The sequence below is a fragment of the Penicillium chrysogenum genome, assembly GCF_028827035.1.
Source record: "Penicillium chrysogenum strain IBT 35668 chromosome Unknown utg000002l_segment0_segment0, whole genome shotgun sequence".
Classification (NCBI taxonomy): domain Eukaryota; kingdom Fungi; phylum Ascomycota; class Eurotiomycetes; order Eurotiales; family Aspergillaceae; genus Penicillium; species Penicillium chrysogenum.
The window spans coordinates 3,298,535-3,319,456 of record NW_026622750.1 but is presented as its reverse complement, the minus strand read 5'-3'; the positions used below and the strand labels follow the sequence as shown (position 1 = coordinate 3,319,456).

At 49.1% G+C, this 20,922-nt stretch overlaps 4 protein-coding genes across 4 annotated transcripts; 1 reads left to right on the top strand and 3 right to left on the bottom strand.

Moving 5' to 3' along the window:
- Nucleotides 1-1,560: 1,560 nt before the first annotated feature.
- N7489_004714 (uncharacterized protein) lies at nucleotides 1,561-3,208 on the bottom strand (the record flags this gene model as incomplete). Its single annotated transcript, XM_056710466.1, has 5 exons — nucleotides 1,561-1,599; nucleotides 1,777-1,833; nucleotides 1,889-2,040; nucleotides 2,090-3,036; nucleotides 3,090-3,208. The coding sequence occupies 5 exons, from the start codon at nucleotides 3,206-3,208 to the stop codon at nucleotides 1,561-1,563; spliced, it is 1,314 nt and encodes a 437-aa protein (XP_056568887.1).
- A 2,704-nt stretch (nucleotides 3,209-5,912) lies between these two features.
- Nucleotides 5,913-8,649, bottom strand: N7489_004713 (tetratricopeptide repeat protein; the record flags this gene model as incomplete). The annotated part of the gene is made up of 2 exons (XM_056710465.1): nucleotides 5,913-8,212; nucleotides 8,274-8,649. 2 exons carry the CDS (start codon nucleotides 8,647-8,649, stop codon nucleotides 5,913-5,915), a joined length of 2,676 nt encoding a protein of 891 aa, XP_056568886.1.
- A 6,184-nt stretch (nucleotides 8,650-14,833) lies between these two features.
- N7489_004712 (DUF3129 domain-containing protein) lies at nucleotides 14,834-16,014 on the top strand (the record flags this gene model as incomplete). The annotated part of the gene is made up of 6 exons (XM_056710464.1): nucleotides 14,834-14,945; nucleotides 15,004-15,213; nucleotides 15,270-15,332; nucleotides 15,404-15,451; nucleotides 15,504-15,676; nucleotides 15,736-16,014. 6 exons carry the CDS (start codon nucleotides 14,834-14,836, stop codon nucleotides 16,012-16,014), a joined length of 885 nt encoding a protein of 294 aa, XP_056568885.1.
- A 1,729-nt stretch (nucleotides 16,015-17,743) lies between these two features.
- N7489_004711 (uncharacterized protein) lies at nucleotides 17,744-18,047 on the bottom strand (the record flags this gene model as incomplete). The annotated part of the gene is made up of 2 exons (XM_056710463.1): nucleotides 17,744-17,898; nucleotides 17,936-18,047. The coding sequence occupies 2 exons, from the start codon at nucleotides 18,045-18,047 to the stop codon at nucleotides 17,744-17,746; spliced, it is 267 nt and encodes an 88-aa protein (XP_056568884.1).
- Nucleotides 18,048-20,922: the final 2,875 nt, after the last annotated feature.

Sequence of the window (20,922 nt, the reverse complement as noted above, 5' to 3'; positions counted from 1 at the left end):
CGTGGAGAAGAAATTACTGCAACAGAAGAGAGGCCGGCGCAAGTTATGCCTAGAGAAAAAGGCACGGGACTATAGCAAAATGTGCGGGGCGGAAGTCTGCTTGGGCATACGCATTCGACAATCAGGGAAAGTTTTCTTATATTCCGCAGGCGCCTCCGAGTTCTGGTCGACACTCTGCTCTCAATTAGTAAGTTCGGGTGAGAATGGGAGATCACAAGTTTTCTAACTCTTTCAGGACTCTTACTATCCAAGGCCAGTTGAGAGGCATGAAAAGTGCCTCTAAACGCAACTCTTTGATGGACCATTTTGAGCGGTTTTGGCGGTCGGGCGGGCTAGCAGCGCATGTGGAGATCAGACCCCGAAGATCCAGCGAGGTCAGATCTCACGCCCTCAAGGATAAACAAGAGCATCAATCACAAGGACTATGGTCAACTTTTCCTGTTCAAAAGAGCATAGGGCGGAGAAACTCAAATCAACAAAAAATTGTTTGTTTTAAAAATTCACTTTTTGCATTTCCACTTGTCGCTGGATCATATTCGCTCCCATAGATAGCAACCCAGAGGGTCCACGCACCCGTAGTTCCCTAGAGCCCAAAATGTAATTATGTACACATTTACAAGTTACCACAAATCAGTCTCTTTCCCCGTAACGTATAAATAAGAAAGCAGCCCATATTTACTGCCTATTGATCAACAAACTTTCGATCATGCAAGTACACATGTGAGGACTTCCCACATGTGTAACTCAAGTTCATCCAACACATAGATCGGTCAACATAGTATGTAAGATCTATGTGGAATTGCTACACATGTTCCGCCTACTTTACCTGGAAAAATTCAAGGCATTCCTCAGTCAACGTTAAACTTGTCTGGTGTTCTTCTGACCCTGTCGAATTTCGTGGTGGTCAAAAAAGCTTATGGTGGGACCTATTGATGGCGCTCATGTAACTACAAGGTTCCTCTGATGACTCACATACTGAGCAAGGGCACTGACCAATCATTGGAGTTCTCTACGCGCGCGATATTGACGATGATGCGGGCCAACCCTTTTTCGCACGCACGCTGACTTCCAACTCTAGCAATGGCAGGACTCCCGATGGACGCGGGACAATTGTCCAAGTGCCCAACTAGCTAGGTGATCATGGGATGGCCCACAGTTTTCCAATCCTTTGAGTATCCCTGGAGCATTGCCCTCTCTGGATAAGTGGTTCCTGCGACAGGCCACAGTTTTTCCTATATGCGGAAACCCCGTGCCGATTGAGTCGCTTCTCCGTATCCTATCGGCTGTCCGATCGTGACTGGGCGCAAGTACATGATGTGGCGTAACGCTCTACCAAGAAACACTGTAGGGTTCCTAGCAAATTCTTTTGCCCAAGCTGTTACTAGACCATAAACTCCGTCTAGTTATTTTATGAGCTGACCTCAGAGAGGTAGAGAATCCCAAGCATGTTACATCGACAAGTCATACTGCTTCCCGTTTTCATATAGAGACCGTTCCCAAAAATATTTCTGATGCCTCGACCCTACCCTGCTCCTCATATCGGTTCTGGGTCAATGATATTCAATATGCGAGCGAGACCTTAATTTCCCTCTGGAAAGCCTGTGAATCCAAATGAGTAGCGTTAGTCCAACATCAAGATGATCAAACACAAGTGCGCCTCCAAAAATGACTGCATAGTACGTCCAGGCCAATGAACCCGGCAAAGAGAGAACAGTCACAACGATGGCACAAGGAAGCATCCAGCATAAGTTTGAGCCGAGTGCTTGGTATAGATACCACCTCGGCCCCAAGTTGGTAGTTGAGTCCATAAAAGATGTAGGTCCAGTCAATGGCCTGTAAAATGTAAGCCAACGGGAAAGGAAACATCATTCTCTCTGCAGAAAGATACCTTCCACATTCTTTGGGTGACAGCCGCCACGTCGTTCGAAGCAGATAAATAAAGAGCGAAAGATTGTATCCCATGCACAGATAGCGCAATGCACACGGTAGTTTCGAAAACCATGACAATTCCGCAGGATAAAAGCGCTGGTCGAATAATAGCTTTCGGAATGTTAATAGCTTATCCAGACCTCGTAAGTTTCAGACGTACCGAAAACTTCCGCTCTAGTGGCCTTAGGGTATTCTATTTGCTGTGTTGCTCGAAAACGGCCCCAATTATGCCCGACGAAAGCCAACGTTGACGCTTCAACAGCCTGAACAGGGACCATTATGAGCCCCCAGCGGATTGTGGTAAAAATTCCCCAGGCCGTAGCATAGAGATCTCCAAGCTGAACTATTCTGTTGACTAGCCATAAATAGATGGAATTCCTGATCGCCGACTCGGCGAATGTGTATAAACTTGGCCGAACTAATGTTTTCAGTGCATCGAGGCTTATTTTCAAGTTTCCGTGGCCATCGGCTTCTCTTTTCTTGCGCTTCACAACCACACAAACAAAGTAAAGAAGTCCTACTGTCACCGATAATATGTCGCAAGTTAGTCGAATAATAGCCTGTGTTACAATGGTTGGCGTATATTTTCCAACACGGAACGTTGATATCAGTAGGAAATCTAACACGATATTGATCAAAAACTTGCTCGCGTTGGTTATCAAAGGGATGTCCGGTTTATCCAGCGCTCTGGTTGAGGAAGAGATCGCCGCTTCGGTCGCGGATGTCAGGCCTTGGATGGAGGACCAGCGTACATAGGCAAGCGAGGCATGTCGCACTTCAGCCGGGACAAAGGCGGCTGCAAGCTTGGTCGACGTTGCAAGAAATATAACGGTCATCAGAAGCCCTTGTGCTGCACAGACAATGATCATGGTCCAGGCAAGGTTCAGCCGTGAGTGCAGGCTTCGCGATGATTTGTCCCCAATAATCAGCCACGCAGAACGCGGAATACCATCATTCATTACCTCAACAGTGATGCCGATGTATGTGTATACATCAGTTGTGACCACCTCGCTGGAGCTTAATTTGGCGACCCATAGCTTGCTTAGGGTGCTGTAAACGGCGGGTGGGGCGAAGGCAAGTAGGTTAAAGATTGCGGAACCAGTAAAACTTTTAAATCTGCAGTCAGCATCCATCTTCGACTTCAATACTGACACACTCACGTCTCTCGGCTCCAGAACGCGCGTGTCCTAGATGAAAGCTCTTCCCCTCTGCTCCTCCCTTCGTTGGATTGATGAGCAGCTTCATCTTGGACCGTTGTAGATGCTGCGTTGGCCCCCATGTTATTTTCTTCCCTTTTGGTGACTTACGCAACGCATAAAAATGAAAAGAGGATGGAGAGTTCCCAGGCGGTGCGTTCCCAAGTCTTTGCCGAGGCGCCAAAGTGAATGCGGGGTCCAAGAACGTACATTGCTACTGCATGAGACTCCTTTAACTGACCTAAATCTTTCGGCCTGCATTGTAACTGTATCTCAAGGCATGATATGTCACGGAAACTAGAACTTGACTTGGACATCGTAAGCGCGAGGTTGGCACTCTACATAGCTTCTTGCGAGCCTTTCATACATGCATTTTCCCGTGGAGAGGCGAAAGAAAGAGGGGAGCAGGCGCTAAAATGTGGCTGTGGTCCAGAGTGCAATTCTACAAGGACAACAGAGCCAATCATACTTCAGCGGTACCTAGAAAGTCACGGGACCCATTCTGGAGCCACTTGTAGTCCCGAGTAGAGACTAGGGCCCGGTTCGGAGATTCATTGTACATGTACAGAGACACATGCAAAGTGGAAACTGATATTGTGGTATTTCCACGTTGTTGTGTAGCAAAGAATGAATTGGCGCGTCTGGAGAGGATGCATGATTTGTTGCTTGCAAAGGTTTCCCAGATCATGTCCCAGAAAACAATGGCTTTCCCCGACCCAATTCAGCTTAGCGCGATCTGAGTGGGGCGCTGGGAGCGCTGGGAAATAGAGCGTGAGTGTCCCGTATTTGTGTGAGACCTCGCAGTCGCCCATATTAGATGACGGCTCTCAGCTAGACAGCCACGTTGTCCCAGTGAGGATTGGTTTTACTTCCTTACCAGCTTGCTGTAGGAGCGGGTCTCCGCAGTAGCTTTCATTGGGCGACAATATAACAGCGCTGCGGACGCTAGACGGTGACTGAAAGCAGAGCCAGGGCCTAGCCGATAACTATAAAGAGCCACAGGAATCCTCTTCTGTAAAAAGAATATCGAAGAAAATCTGTGCTCTCTCTACTATCTTACTATTGAACCGCCTTGATATCTTTCTATCTCTGAATACTCTCTACATAATGCGGTCGCATATCATAATTAAGTTGCCCGCTTCTCAGGTTATATCCCTCCAAATCCTCTTCCCCAATCAACAGATAAGGCCCGACAATGCAGCGAAGCAGACCAAGAGATACAATATGGTCTTTGTTTTCTTAACTTATCGGCCGGTTGGGAGGCTGGTGGGCGAGAAGAGATGAGAGCGCACCAGACTCACGATGCACTTGTACATAATGGGACTTCTGTCGCCTCACTCTTGCGCCCCGTCTCAAATTCCATACGATCGAACAAGCCGCGCCGCCCTCAAGGCAGCGTGGGGCGATGGAGAAACGGCTGCAGGAGCTAGAGAAGCAGGTCCAAGCTTACGATCGGCTTCTCCAGGTCTGGGCAATATTTCACACTTTGGCTGCCAGCAAGAGTAGCTTATGCTTCGAAACATGAAATCTTGATAATGATCTCGGTGGGTGGATCAAGGAGTGGCGATGAATACGTTCCCTGGATGAAACTTAACTAATAATACTTTAGTGTGTTTCGATCCAAGCTCCTGAAATTGCCCGTGGGGGCGAGGAGTAAGACTTGATTGTCTGCTTGACTTTTCTAGGGCCTTCGATCAAACCACACGCACTCTTTTTGACTTCTGTTCTTTAGGAGCACATCGTATTCGCTTGAGAGAGCCTGCCATTGGTCGGTGAACCAAGCTGCACCCATGGAAGCCAATGATTAGGGCCCGATTTAGTTCAGCATTCCATGGAATATTCCCTTGTCGAAGATCCTGGTGGAAAAGAGTTTATCTCCTTCAACGACCGTTCTATCGCAGGACGGAGCGACTTCTCGGGCTTGAGATGGCTCAAATCTCCACCACCCCAACCCATAAGGAGCATGTGGCGTATATCTCCAGCGCCATGTAGAAAGTAGACGTTGGCGAGGTCAATTACTCCCAGAAAAACTGGAATCGCTGATCCTTGTGCGCGCTGAAGGATACGGTAAATATCCGCTCCTCACGACACCGGTTGCCACTTCCCTACCCACACTCGTTGTAATATTAATTTTAGCTCGCGCTAGCATATTTATGGCTTGATTGAAGTGGCCGGTGAGATATAAAAGCAGAATGGATTAGTTGTCGTTACATTGTGATGCTGCCACTACATCCAGGAGTAGTCAGTCGCCAACGGATCAGGCAGCTTTCACTGTCCTGACAGAAAGAATTAGCCAAAACATGGCAAGGGCCATCAGAGATAGCTTGTAGCTTACAGTATAGAGGGATGAATGTAACTAGCAAGCACGACGCACTATACTGGTCTCTATAGAGTACGGAAGCTTTTTGGCCCGCAAGCGCTTCGGAAAGTATATCAGGTTCTCCCTCACCCAAGCCTTGCAGGAAAAATAAGACGTTGCCAGGCTGATCTTACCATTGCTTCGCCACTACAGGGTACCAGTGGATGCATGCCCATTCGAGATTGTTGTTCAAGCGAGCCCGCCTTGTCTGCGGAGTGGCACATTAAGGAGAAATCTCAGCTGTTTATATGTGGCCCCGAATAGCAACTGCTGCCAAGAGCCAGAGAATCCCCTATGCTGGTGGGCCTCAATGGGGAGCAGGAATTATTCTACATCTAGCCTAGGCCACCAAAGAACATGTTGATACTGCTGCTTAACGCGGATGTCATGCGGATGGAAACTAGCATGCCTCAACCACTCCCAGTGGCCTACGAAGCCCAAATAACGACGCCCACCCTCAACTCAAGCCTCCCCGCCCACTTAACAGTGCAATACAAGCACGGTCCCCCAGCCCTACGAACAACGGCCGCCCTGGCAACATGCGCACACCACGCCCGCGCGACCACTTCGGCCCCGGGAGCAGACGCGTTGATAATAATGATCTCCTCTTCCACAGACTCCGGCGTTACCTCCGCTATCTCATCCATCGAGACGTTCCGGAACCTGTAATCATCAAGTTGTCGGCGGTGGATCTTATGGCCCCTTGCTTGATCGGAAAGCGAGCAGGGCGGGAGGGTGATAAAGACGGGGGTATGGTCCAAGGCGAAGGTGATTTCCTTCCCCGTCCCGGGCTGTCTGAAAGCCAGAGAAGCGCTCCAGAGCCAGGTACCCCCAGGCTCGAACTGGTGGGAGCGATAGGCGCGGCGGAGATCCAGCGAGCGTAGTTCCCACGCGGCAGTGTCCCGTTGCGGAGGGTGCAAGTTGAAAATCTCCGGCTGGTTTGTGGCGCGCCAGAGTGGCGCAAGGTCCAGGTTTCCCGCAATGACGATGTCTCGAGTTGACTCTGCAGAAGGCGGGGGGAGCAGTGCAGAGGCCGGGTTGAACGCCACCGTCGTGATGAGGCAGTGTGCCGCGGGGGCCTCCTCGTCCGTCTGTGTGTGCAACGTTGCTGCTGGGCATGGGCCGACCCAGCCGTTGAGCGAGGTGACGCCAGGCAGGCAGCCGAGGACGCGGCCGAGGACTGAGCGGCTGCGCCAGTAGCTGCACTCGGGCAGCGCGACGCCGCATTCGCTATTCGGCGCCATTCCCACGCTTTGGGTTGCCGGCGTGCTGAGGACCAGCATGGCCATGAGGACGTGTGCGAAGTGCTTGCCCGGGAGCACCACGGCGAAGAGCCAGTCCACCTGGACAGGGTAAATGGGTTCGTGCGACGCAAGCCAGTCCTCGCGGGCCTTCTTAGCGCAAAGCCGGACGGCTTCAAGGTACGGCCACTGCATCCGCTCTGCGAAGAGGAACAGCCCCTCGAGCTGCTGCTCGTCCTTAGCCGGTCGCGGCGCGATCGTTCGGCCCATGGGGTCCAAGTCTGCGATTCTCCGAGCGCGCATGAGCGCCGCTTTTTCTTTCTCGCCTGCGGCTTGCTCGATTGCCTTCAACTCCCCGCCGAGCGCGTCTTGTGCTTTGTCTAGGTCCTGGAGGATCGGTAGCTTCTCGTCGAATGCGTGTGCGAGGGGCACGGCTTCGCGGAAGGCCTCGCGCGCCCGGAGATAGTTCTTGTAGCCCAGGCATGCCCTGCCCAGGAGGACATACCCCGCCGGACGATCCGGGTCCAGTCGCTGCAGTATCACTGCATCCCTCGCTGCATCCCTGTAGTTCTGGAATCTGAGCAGCCACTCGCCCCTCGCCTGGACGGTGTCGTAGTTTGCCGGATTAACCGCGAGCGCTTTGTAGAAGAAGACCGCAGCACGCTGAAACTGCTTCGCCTCGGTAGCCTCCTCCGCGAGACGAACCAGCTCCCGTGCCTCCTGCCGATCCTGTTCGGGTACGCCAGCCGCTTTGGCATCCTGCACTTCCCGCGCGAGCGCGCCATGCCCGCCAACGTGGATCCTCGTGTTTGCAACCCACCGCTCGCTGGTAATCAACGACGCAAGGATCGCACGCGTGAAACGAGCATATATCCCCTTCGTACCCCCGGCCCCTTGCATCCCCATCCCCGCCCCCGAGGCAAGCCGCAGCGCGAGCTCCCTCGCCATAACCATGCGCATCCGGTCGGCCCACGCGCCCTCATACGAGCCCTCCTGGAAACGTGTCATCGCCTTGGCAATAACCGAGCGGCCCGAAATATCCTCCTGCTCGTGGTGAAACGCAAACAGGAATTCGAGCACGCGCTCGCTGTGCCCCATCTCCTGCATTTCCCACGACCCCGCTATACCCTCCCACGCCACCTTCCCAACCGTCTCAACCAACGCGGCGATTTGCTCCTCGGGGTCATCGGCAGGCACAGTCCCGGATCGGATCTCCTCGATCCTGCAGAGCAGCGTCGCCGGGTCGAAGGTTAGGTCGGGGACCTCGAGGAGGAGGTTTGGGTGTGCCCGCTGGGGCATCCGGCCGTGTGCGAGTTCGGCGTTCCAGAGGTCGAGGCCGAAGCCCTCGACTGTAACCGTCCCGTTGGCATGGGCGTGGTCGTACAGTGGTGAGGCTTCGGGGTCGAAGAGGATGCAGTCTTCCTCGTTTAGCTCGTTTGGGCTCTCGGAGTGGCGGCGGAGGTATTTCCTCTGGATCCGGTAGAGTTCTGGTCGCGGTTAGCTGTCTTCAAGCCTATATAATGTGCCAGGTAGCGTAGCTCTATATACCAAACGACGGATGCTCCGCCTCCACGAACCCGTGCTCCGCCCCCGACATCTTCATCAAGCCGGCCAGCTTTCCATATGGCCCGTCCCCTTGTTCCTTGCCAAACCGATGCACATCCACCGCGATGCGCGGGCGATAAGCGGTCGCAACCTGGATGGTAAACACCAAACTGCCCTCCCGTTCGTCTTTGATGAACATCCGCGCGGCAGCGAGACCACTGTCAACATTCGCGGCATTGGAATTGGCTGGCGCATTCTTCCGGCCTTCGTTTGGCGTCCTCTCTGCCGAGGCTGCGGCGTCTGTCTTTCCACTTGCATTGGGATCCTTCCCGGTCCGACCTATTGACATCCTCTTGAATCGGGCTTTGATGCTGTTCATCTTTCCTGTGAGATGAGGCGTGGAAAGCCTATTGCCTGAGGTGAAGTGGAGGAGTTACTCTGCGAGATTGTTGGGACGACCGTCCTGCTTTAAGGCACTGCAACGCCGTGCGCTAATGCAATTGGATACGAGCCGTATGAGAACTCGCTCATCTTACTGCTATATGCCGAGAGGGCCATTCGCGGGGTTCTACTGGCCGAAGGTCTGGGCGGGACACTTGGCAGTTTCTGGGCGTCTAATCCCGGCGTTGGTGGGATCTATGTAAGTCCGTGGTAAGCGCAGGGTATAGGAACTATCTGGTCGGGTATATGTGGGTGATAGTAGTTATTGACGAGCATTCATGGACAGAGGGGGATGCTGCAGCTATGGTCTTGCTTCTATGCTTGATTATATCTTTTGACATCAATATTGACCCGACTTTCTAGATATTATTCCGGCTGTATGCGTTCTCATCGATACCTCGCGGGACAAATATCCAGCAACGGTTTGAATACATGCTGCAAACTGACTTCTGAAACGTGAAATCATTCCAATCCGGTTTCGGCGCCGAGGTAGTAAATGTGCATTCTACTTGGACAAAGCATATACGATGCTATAGTTAGCAACATTCCTTTTAGTCTAGGGAGATTAGAAGTTACTCCATTTTCCGCTCGATCCATATATCAAGCCTGTTAGAGGTAGGTTGGATGACATTCTGAAGGGTTGAAGAGCAAGTGCCAGAAGAGTGCCAGAAGAGTGCCAGAAGAGTGCCAGAAGAGTGCCAGAAGAGTGCCAGAAGAGTGCCAGAAGAGTGCCAGGAAAGTGCCAAGAGCTACTTACGAATCAAGGTTCGTGCATAGTGTGATGAACCATTGGCCAATTTACCCCGGTCTTTGCATGATACAAATGCTCCTAGGATAGATTCACAGAAGGTAGCATTTCTCAGTCTATACTTTGTTTGATTGGCTGGTTAATGCTAGCTGCCTAGGTTTTTTTTTTCGTGGTAAAGATAATACCAAAGCTCCTGGGATGCATTTTGCTCTGCCGGGTACTGGTTTGATTGGCTACAAACGACCAGGGGTTGCTGCAGCTAAGGCGCAGACTCATCTGATCTCCAAACATCCCACTGGTTCCCAGATTCTATGGTTCTGTTGGCAGAGGCAGCCTCCGTGTGTACCATAATGGCTTCAAGCCTAGGTCTGTGACAGCGTTTGCATTAGCTGCATGGGCATCGGCCTTGCTTGTGATTAGTCCTCGATCTTCTTAACCACCCTTCTTAACCACCCTTCTTAACGACTCTTCTTAACCACTCTTCTTAACCACTCTTCTTAACCACTCTTCTTAACCACTCTTCTTAACCACTCTTCTTAACCACTCTTCTTAACCACTCTTCTTAACCACTCTTCTTAACCACTCTTCTTAACCACTCTTCTTAACCACTCTTCTTAACCACTCTTCTTAACCACTCTTCTTAACCACTCTTCTTAACCACTCTTCTTAACCACTCTTCTTAACCACTCTTCTTAACCACTCTTCTTAACCACTCTTCTTAACCACTAACACCCCCACCCTCTACTTGCCACTAGATATCTCTGAATATTATTTGCGACGATGCTCAGTAGGTTGCTTGTTGACGCAAACAGATGTGCTGATCTCAAGAATTCATTTATTAGGTACGTTAGCCAGATTTCAATTTTAAGAATTAGAGAAAGCCAAATTAACATTTCGCAAAATACATTGTTTACTTGTATTTCTCCCCCAGCAGGAGATTGGACTCATACGGTATCAGGTTGTGCATCTGGTCCTGAAAATTTGCCCACTTTACGATTACACTGACTTGGTCTGGAGGTCCATCCAGCCTCACATAGATAGTCTTTGCTCCTAAGCAAGAGTAGCGTCATTGAGTGTCATTTAGCCGACCTTCAATCTACTGACCATCGAGGGCTTCTGTACGAAAATCTATTTCACGATTGATTGGACATGCTATTTTTCTGGGTTTGGATCAATGTTATTAGTCGATACAGACACGTGATGAATAATGATTGGGGATTGGAAAACTGAACAAGAAGTGATGTTATACAACATAATGAAGGAGAGAAATATCGGGAAGTACTCAAAGATATACGTACACATTCAGACTCTTTGTGAGATTTCACGCCTAAACTCAACAGGTAAAGACTTCCACAGGGGTAGAATCTAATAGAAGAAAAGATGGGAAAGACCAGTACCAATGCAACCGTGATGCTTCAGATCACACGCCCTTCTCCTGTCAAAAAAATCTTTTATCATGTATCAGGAGCTATGGAGGCTCGATAACGCCGAATATCTTCATCTTCTTTTCTGACCCGCTCCAGCTTGAAGAAGTTGTAAAGCGCAAGAAGTGCTGAACAGATGAGAAGAGTTACTCCAGTAATAACGGTTGTTATAATAGCCATTACCGACCAATCCCCACCTTGAGATGTACAGACATTGATGACAGTGGTCAGCAGCCCGGCAGCAGCATGTAGGCATAGGGGTCTAGTCCAGAATTAGAGTTGGATCTGGCTTTTCATACCTCTTTCAGTTAGGATTTGCTCACTTACACAAACACTTTGTTGATCAGCAAGGGGTAGTTTCCCCTAAGCTTTGGGAAATGCATCTGCCACATGAGAGCCGCAATTCCACTAACAAAAAGCAAGCACGCAATGGCGAGTAGTGGGGGGTTCTGAATCATATGTAGAACTTCACGGCCGGTCCTGCTGGTTTGTAACGTCTTTTCAACCTGGTTTGAGGTCTGCAATGAAGTGAACGTGCCGGGAATGACCAGATAGCCGGCCAGCAGTGCCCAGTTAGCCGCACCAACCGTGATACTGAAACGCATGTCCATTTGTGCTTCTTCCCTAAGAATTTTGGCATAGGTAGTTTCGTTGGCGTGATGTTCCTGGTAGGCTCTACACAGCCCCGGGGTCACATCCGCAGCTGAGCAAGGCGGAACAAGCACAGGGTTTATTCCAGGAAGTGGGGACTTTTCCGATCCTATCTTCACTGGCATACTTATATGGTTGTTCACAACGAAGGCTATGACCAAGGAAATTTCAGGGTTACCATTGGAAGACAAATCAACAAAGAACTTTGTCAGTTCTTTAAATAGTCCGTAGGGAAAAGGCCGCTACCGTACTTAGTCAAACTAGGTCTAGCTTCTACTATAGGTGAAGCCTCATTTTTGCCTTGCGATAAGCCTTGCATGGTCTGGTTTCCGAAGTCAGAAACGAATGGCTTCTGATAAAAAAATGCGGAAGTTGTTGCATACTTGATTTAAGCGGTCGTCATCTGCGAATGCACTGGCGGAAGGAATCAGCTGTGTGCGGCGGTTGCTGATATAGCGGTAACATCATTATATTACCTTCAGTGGCCATTATGTCTAGGTTCAGGTATTTGTGACAACATGGGAATCACGCTACGTTTTCTTCGGCGGCCAACATAGATCTTTCTCAAACAGGCCCACTGATGAGAAGCCAGATCCCCACTGTCAATTTTGCTTGTATATACATAGATATCTTGAAACATGCAAGGTGGATAGCATCATGTCCATTGATTTGTGGGCAGAAGGGATTGAACATTGAGGATCATAAGCTCGCTACATTCCGTGACGCTCTCGCGGCAGCTGCCATACGATGTACAAATTTCCAGCAATATGAAACATGTCGCGAGGGTTCGGATCTCAGAGTGTGTGCCAGTCGGATCGTAAACCCTATCGAATCATTAGCCCACCTGGACCACCGCCAAGGCTACCGTTATATCTTACCTGGTAGTCTCTCGTTTGCTCTATCCGAGTCATTCGTCAAGGGACGGCATACCGAAACGGCCAGCTGCTCGATCGCATGAATCAAATGGCGAATCTTTGTGCGGGAGCCTTTAGGTATGAAGATTGGAAGAGATGGTAAGCAAGATATCCGAGCTTCTTCGTGTCGGACAAAAGCCGAAGGTTGAAATGATCCCAAAAATGTACATTGACGACAGGCCTATCATTAGGATCCCGTATGCAATTCGTCTCTTGACACCAGAGGCCACCTTTCTTCCTTAGCATCGCGTACGATACTAGATTTGTATGGAATCCAGGTGAGTATAGAGTATAGAGTATCACTCAATGTGATCTCCTTCCTTCCTTTCGCTGGGTGTCTTCCTACTAGGCGAGCTGTACCCCTGCCGAGTATCTTTGTGGTGCTGTCTCCAGTTGAAACTTCTATATCATCCGGGGTGAAGTCAACAAATAAGCTCCTATCATTACAGATATGCGTACTCGATCCGGTATCGAGAATCCATCGGTCATGTAGAGAGGGCTCATCACTTTTTGCTACAGATAGCACATGCTCGCTGATCTGTACGGCTTCATGCTTTTGGTAGGTGGTGGCAAAGCTAACCTGGTTAGCATATTCAGCCTTTGGCTGAGCTTCAGCAACCACCTTTTCCACCCATTGCTTCCAGGCGAGGTCCTTTGCTAACTTCTTTTTCGCTTTCTCTAGCGTACGCTCATTGAGAGTGTATCCCTCCGGTCGAATTGCTTCATTCATGATATAGCAAGTAGCAACCTTATGCTTCGGGTGAGAGCTGCCACAGGGACAGCGTCTCTTTTCAAATGGGAGCTTCTCTTGCTTCACTTCCGGTTTCGCTTCTTGGTGTCCTTGCCAGGTTGAAAATGCACCTTTTGGAGCATTAGTTGAGGTCACAGTTTGAACACCTATCTCACGATTCATAGCGCGGAATGATTCGAGAAGATCTCGAGTATCGTACAGTACACCTTCTTGTCCATGACAATCTCCTGGTATTTCCCTTGCCACCAGATAGGGAGCGCCTCTTTCACAGTGTGTAGGAAATCCCTATTTGCATCTCCATCATTGATGCCAAGGCTGACGGCTTGCTCTCTTAGTGAGTTCCACTGCTGAAGCCATTCCTCGATATCTCCTGTCGGCTTCTGCATTGCAAAGACCTTCCACTTCATACGGATTTCTTCTTCGTACGCAGTCGATCGGGCAAAGCGAGACTTCAGATACACAAGCCTATCATACGGAGTACGATATGCAACTAGAGAGAGACGGTGGATTGGATCAAGGTATGTGAGGATATATTCATTTACATCGCTCAGTCCCTTTGTCTGCTTCTCCCACCTTGTGTACTTCACTTTGTACACATCCATACGGTCTCGCCAGATCCTTCGTTCCTTCTCATCGCCTTCCTCGGGGTATTGGGGTTCCACCGGTTCTTGGAGAGGCTCGGGCCGTTTATTAGCGGGATCGGTTGTCGACGAGGTGAGGTCTGGATTACAGAGATCCCACACATTCTTTTGTACGGCATATAGCTGCACCTTTGCAAACCAGGTGAGCCACTGCGGCGAGTCCTTCAGTTTTTCGCCCTTTGTGGCGGAGAGGAATGATGCTGCCTCCATTACTGGATTCAGGGGTAGCTTTGCACAGCTTCAGAATAGCTTCGGGGGTTGCGAGACACTTCTAGCAGCGGGCTAGATACTGTATTCCAACTACAGTAGCCTCATTCAGTGCGAACCGGGCTCATAACTGTCGGCGTGGGCCGTATTGTAAAAATGTAGGGTCCAATCAATGGTGTTCAACTCTCTGTATTGCTGTATCGACTTCCCTAACAATTTATACGGGCCGTCGATTACTAATCTAAAATTACAAAATGCATAGGATCAATGGATCCTCCGGTATGCCGGTATGCCAATGCATCTACTCCGACATATTCTGTCAACCTTAGGATTCGGCCCCAAAAGATTTGATCTCATAATTTGGCTTTTTGATCGTCAGGGTTCCGCTCGGTATTGAGAAAGTGAAACGGCCTTGTGGGCTTACTAGTCTCACTCTCTAACAAAGCCATGCAAACTCAATATTATTCTTAAATCCGATCATCTTCCAGAACTGGGGATGGTTGGAAACCTACAAACATAGTTATCTCCACTAAGGGCGGGCCTACTATTTTTGCACGTTACATGCGTGCAGCTCTTAGTACTATGTAAGACATCCAGTTTCAGGTTGAAGCTCTCATTTTGACGCAGCTACTGTTTCATGCAGAGAACTCGGTATCACGGTCACACCTATAGAAGAGCTCTAAATTTAATATAAATAGCTGACCTAGAATCTTAAACCTGTTTGTTTTTCCTAGGCCCCTAAAGTTTTTGGTCCTGCTTCCTGGCTCTCATTTCTTGTCATTCACCATGCTTCTCACTAAATTCTCATCTCTTCTATTGCTGGCCACTCAAGCTGCCGCACATGGCCTAATCACCCGTATCATGGGTGCGAACGGTGTTGAGATGCCGGGACTAACAGGTAACGGGTTATCGTTGAGCCCTCCGTATTTTCAACATTGGTTAATGATTGACTCTAGTTGTTGATGGAACGCCACGCGACTGCCCCTCTGCGGTGTGCGGTGGGCAGAAAGATACCGCAGTGATACGAGATCAGGAAATGGGAAGTATCAAGGCTTCGGCTTTGGGCCGCACTCTAATTTCTGGTCCTGTAGACCCAAAGAGAGTAATCATGAATTTCATGACACCTAATACCGACACGCGGGTTCACACCCGCCATTTTCATCAAGGTCTTCCATATTCTCGCAATATTAAATCCTACTCCGGGTACTAATGTCTTTTATAGCCCGCCAACTGATCAACGACGCGGCTAGTGTCGTCACTAATGCCGGCGGAGCTATTCTGAATGGTTAGTATGAGCGTTAAATTTTCTTTATTCTGCACAAAAAAAAAGAAGAAAAAAAACTAAGCTATCTAAAGGCGCCCAGGATGTTGCAGACAAAACGCCTTTTGGTGGTGCTATCAAGGGTAAACCCTCCCTCCTTAACCACCAAGATTTGGTGCTCATGACATCAAACAGGTGCGCAATCAGCTGTTGATGATGTGGCGGGTACTCTACCACGGACAGAATCTGGCGCAGTTACGCCCAGTGGCACTGTAGAGAAAGGGGTCGAGGGTTATGCTGGCAAAGGTTCTGTCAATGGATTGCCCTCTGTTTCCGACGCGGGGGTCATCACGATGACTTATCATCAGGTTCGTCACAGGCCGCGGCTCTACTTTACTCACCCCATGCTTACTTTTCCGACATAAAGGTAAACCAAGACGGTGCAGGTCCTTTGTCGGCGGACATCGACGCAACGAGTGGAGGTACGGACATTAAAGCGTTCAAACCAGCCAAAGTTATCCAAAACATTCCAGGGGTCGCGGGATTTTCAACCTCCAGCACCATGGATTATGAGGTCAAGGTTCAACTGCCCTCAGGGATGAAGTGCAGCGGCGTTGTTGGTAACACCAAAAATGTTTGCATCATGCGGGTCAGAAACAATGCCATTTCAGGCCCATTTGGGGGTTCGGCTGCTTTCACAAACTGATGTGTTGGATCATCCCAGAAGCTGGTAGATGCTTACAGACTGAGCGCTTTGCCTGTCTGTCTTTGCCTGTCTGTCTTTGCCTGACAGCTTGGTTTGCCAGTTTCTCGGGGTATAAATACCCTGCTTTTTCCATAGATCTAGGAATCAAGATTATTTCTTTCTTCTCTCTCATTCCATCTTCATAGAAATCTTCCAGCTACCGGATCTGTAGCTGCGTCATAATGTAATATGGAAATCACTACAATTTTGAACACGTTGATAGCCTACTACATGGTGCTTGAAACCTTCTTAATCGCACGGGCTAGAAAATATTTGCATCTAGCTATTGTCATGAACGGCCTGTGATGTAAGTGGCTCTTGTCTAGTGAAGGGAGATGAAGGCAACGTTGCTTACTATCTGACTCCCTGCTGTCCCCTCAGATCCAAAATGAGCTTCACTTTCGCGGAAATTGTAGAGCGATTTAATCTTCCTTTAAATTCCGTTTCTGCACCAACTACGATTTCCTATCGGAGTGGGTCCTCGAGGAATCGATCACCATTCCCTGTGTGATGCCCCGGAAATCGACGACCTTTTTGCGGCGAGGCTATTATGACCGGCCTAAAGTCATTCCCGACGGTATGAGGAACATGGCCATGGTGGGCAGTTCGTCGTTATTCCTTGTGAAATGTCTGTTAGTATGGACTATTGCGTGCGTCGGGCAGACAATAGATCATCCCATGGGATTAGGCTAGAGCTTCAACGGGTTTGAGCGAGCGCATTGCAATATATTTGCCGGAAATATGCCCCTGAAGCGCCTTAAAAAGTGACAACCTTGAATGGGGCTCTTTTCTTGTCAGTGTCGTTAAATTCGAAGTGCGCAGGCTGCTTATAGGATAATTCGTCCAATTTCCAAAGCCGCTGTGGCAATGCTGCAATTTACTGTACTACTTAAGACGTGATATATGTCCCTCCTCGTTATCGTAGAAGTATTAAAGTGGTAGGACTCTATGCAAGAGCAAAAAGCAACATAGAAGGAATTACATCCCCCAGTGGCTCTCGGAAAATTTGACACCAGTCCCCTATTTAGATCATTCCCGGCGGAGGGCTGCAAAGAGTTCAAGGGCTCATTGGCTTCCGGGGTTGAAATTAGGATCTTCGTCGCCTGAGGTCTGCGTCACCGTTAGGAGGCTTGGGATTCTTTGCATGTGCGATATTTTCCCTCCCAGACTGAGCGGTGGAGTAACGAGGGTCTGTGTGAGGAGTGTCGGAGCTGAATAATCCGGAGTCTAGGATGCCGAATTCGCTGAAGTTGAAATTATTGAATCCGGAATCAAGAAGATTGCTTTTCTGGATGTCATCCGAAGGACCATCGTCTGAATCGGCAGGAGAGACATAATCTGAAGGAAGCAAGTCTGCCCACTTGTCGCCCACAAAGTTAATCTGCTCCCCGATTAGATAAAGGAGTTTGGCTGGCCAGATGCACCATCAAAGATATCGAGTATCATCCCAGTATGGCATTTGAAGACCTGCGAATGAAGGCCGTCGTGGAGCAGTAAAGGGAAAATGTGTTGCTTATTCGGGGATAATTGTTGTCATTTTTGTGACCGAGGACCTTGCTGGCTTTTTTGGATATGCTGCATGCGCTCCACGGAGGGATGGACAGGTGTTATTGGCGACCTAGTATTCTTCCCTTCATTGAGGCTTGGAGAAATCGAGGGCAGCGACAACCAATTATGACAGGAGTGTTGATCAGGAGGTGATGTCGACGAGGAGTCGGGCTTGTGGTGGGGGGGGCAACTCGAAATCAAAGGTTGGACTCTTGAAAAGACGGCCGGGGTCATCATGTGGAGTGATTGCATGATTCTCCTCCTCATCGTCCCGCTTGTCGTGAGGCACTGCGAGCGCTGCATTGGGGAGAACAGCTTCTCACAAATAAGACACCAATCAACGGCCCCTTTTGAGCGTTTGGGGAAAGCGACCTTCGCACATGCTTTGGGGCGAGGCCTTTGTTATCTGTTCTCGAGATAAGTCGCACTTCCATATTCCTCGCCATATTAGATTAGAAGGCGCGCTGCAGGTCCTCCATCGGATGCTGCTCATGTCGACGATGTTCGGCCGTATAAGTAAGCCGGCGCGTCTCGGCGCTAATTTCTCGGTGTTGGTTGTCTGCCTCTACGTCGTCGCCATTGTCATGGGTACTGCTCATACTAGGAGTTACTCCTTTGGTTAGAATGAAAGACAACTCAGTGGGCTCCGGAGATGATGCCAAAGGCTTGTTGGAGGCAGCCTACCTCCGAGTTCTGAAAGCAGGGCGGGAACTGAACGGGCCAGTCTTTCGGTTCCTCAATGGACGTTTTTCTTTTTCTCTAGTAGCTTCTTGTTCCACCTGTTTCCTGGGCGCATGCTCTTGAACCTATAGAGCCGGGCCACACGGATTGCAGAAGAGCATTTGGACCCACTCATCGACGGTCTTCCCAGGAGCTTTCCTATAGATCTTGAATTTTTGCATCTCATCCTGGGCGTTGTGTTCCAAGGCCAACCAGAAAAGCCTGCTAGAGTCCACCTCTTTTTGTCTCTTTTGTCGGGCTTATGTTTACCAGCCAGCGTAGGATGCGTCTCCAAGTCATAAGAAAACCGTCACTGTTCGGTAAACCAACGCGACCGATTGGGAAACAAGTCTGCACTGGCAAAAGCCAAGCACTGCTATCCACAAGGGAGCCAACGTGGCTCAGATGAATATCTTCTATGGAAGAAAATCATATGCTGCTGGTGTTTGGTGTGTTTTGTGTTCAAGTTTGTTGTCAACTTCCTGACACCATTCACCATCCGTCCATCGCCAAAGGTGCTGGAACGAGAACACTCCGGCTGAACCACGGCCATCTAACAACCCCAAAAGCGCCAGAGATGCAATCCCTTCCTCACGTTCCTATTCATGACCAAATATGATCTGGCAGCCACGTTGCTCCTGGAGATATGCTTCAAACCAATTGGTGGCCCGGGCTTCATGTGGATACGGTAACTAAATTGAAACATCCGCGATTCGGTCGTTGGTATATGTACCGCTATTGAGGCAAAATATTGGCATCTTTAGTCCTTCTAGAAGCCGTCGTTGACAATGGTAGCCCGCAAAACTTTGACTGTGTATATATCCCTCACGGTGGACCTGACCGCTTCAGCCCCAAACAATTAAAAGGTTCTGATTGTCCACATGATCGATGCCCTCGTTGCTCCAATAACTTCATAGTACAACACATCACTAGCAAGGCCAAGCGATCATGGATCGCAAACACAGTGGACGTACATGGCAAACTGGCATCGCTACTTTAGATCCCCTTCTCGAGGAATCCATGGGCTAACAAATTTACTTCATGAAGACAATGAATCGGCTGAAAACTTCCATCGGGTCGCTGGCCAATTCATCCATGGAAATAGCGGCCACACAAGCCAGGTTTTACAACCGCCTGTTGACCAGTCCACTGGCTCTGTAGCTACAGGGGTACTTACTTCCGTTGGTACCTCTCTTGCTAGCTCAGGGGCCTCTACGTTGCCTCCAATCGTCATAAAGGCTGAAAGCCAAGACTTGGCTCTCTGAATGCGAAAAAGAGAGCAGCCGAATCCTCAACCCTCCCACGAAAGCGACGCTGACATTCATTCCACCTCTCAAATATCGAGCCGCTGTCAACGGGTGTATCGAAAGAGTCTCCCAATCCTTATCAAAATTAGTAGCAAAACGGTTAACGATACAATTCAATACCCCCAACGCTATCCGACCGTATCCTCTGTTTCCCGGATACCATGCATTGTGCATGTTATGTAGCTTAGCCTAATTAAATACCTACCTGAAGAGATCAAAATGAACAATATTGCAGGGGCGGTCAGAGTGGTCTGACGAAGGAACGAAGTCGCTACAGTCCGCTCCAGGTCACTATTATTTCAGAAATATCGTGGCTACATTAAAAAAGCCGAATGAGTCATATTATATTCTAGTTTCATACATACTACAAAATTTTAGATTCGAGAACTCGCTGTATTGGTTAACGCCAATCACCAGCGCAGAAAGGCTTTCCGGGCGCTTTGAACGACAGGGCTAAAGATTCTATCTATCCAAGATATTCCCACACACTGGAATGCTACATTCCTAACGCTCGAACGTGCGAAGAAGCTCCAACGAGAGTTCAATCACTCCTGTCAGCTCGATCAAGAGGAATGGTGCTAAGTGCTTTTGATCACAATGTCTTTTTCCGTTACACTAAGACCTTATCAGACTCAAGATGTTACTCTTCATTCCGTCTGTATCATCTATAATGAGCTCTTCTGCTACCTTGATAATGCAGATGAGTTATTAGGACACAAGGCTGTTCCCTGACAAAGGAGAATTCTCCAGGCGCCTCGGGGGACGAGAATGGAGCTCTCAAAATACTGCAAAGTTTCTGACACTGAACAGTTTGGTACAATCTATGCTATTGCAACAATTATATGTCCATCAAAAAATCTTCAGTTCTTCGGGGGCGACAATTGGAAAGTGAAAAATGAGAAGGGAGGACATATTCCTTGGTGTCGATCTTTCGGGTTATAATTCAGAAGGAACTCGACCAGTGCCAAAAACGTATTACCCCCCAAAAGAAGCCCTTAAAAGCCCAAGTCTCAAGAGGTCAAGGAACAGGAGCTTAATCTTATGATGGACTCGCACGCTGCATGCAAGGAGAAGTTGACCAAACAGAGGATGAAATTACACGGTATATAGCAAAGGATCTGTATACCTCCCTGCTTTCATTGTATGTTTTTTCAGCTAAGTAGTCTAATAGTTCTTACCAAATGCAAACCAAAAGTTTTATGGAAGATGCATAAGCTTGAGTATCCAGTGCTTGCAGCGATGTGCGTGTTCACCGTCCGACCCAGACCCATTACTGTGTCGTACGGAAGACCAT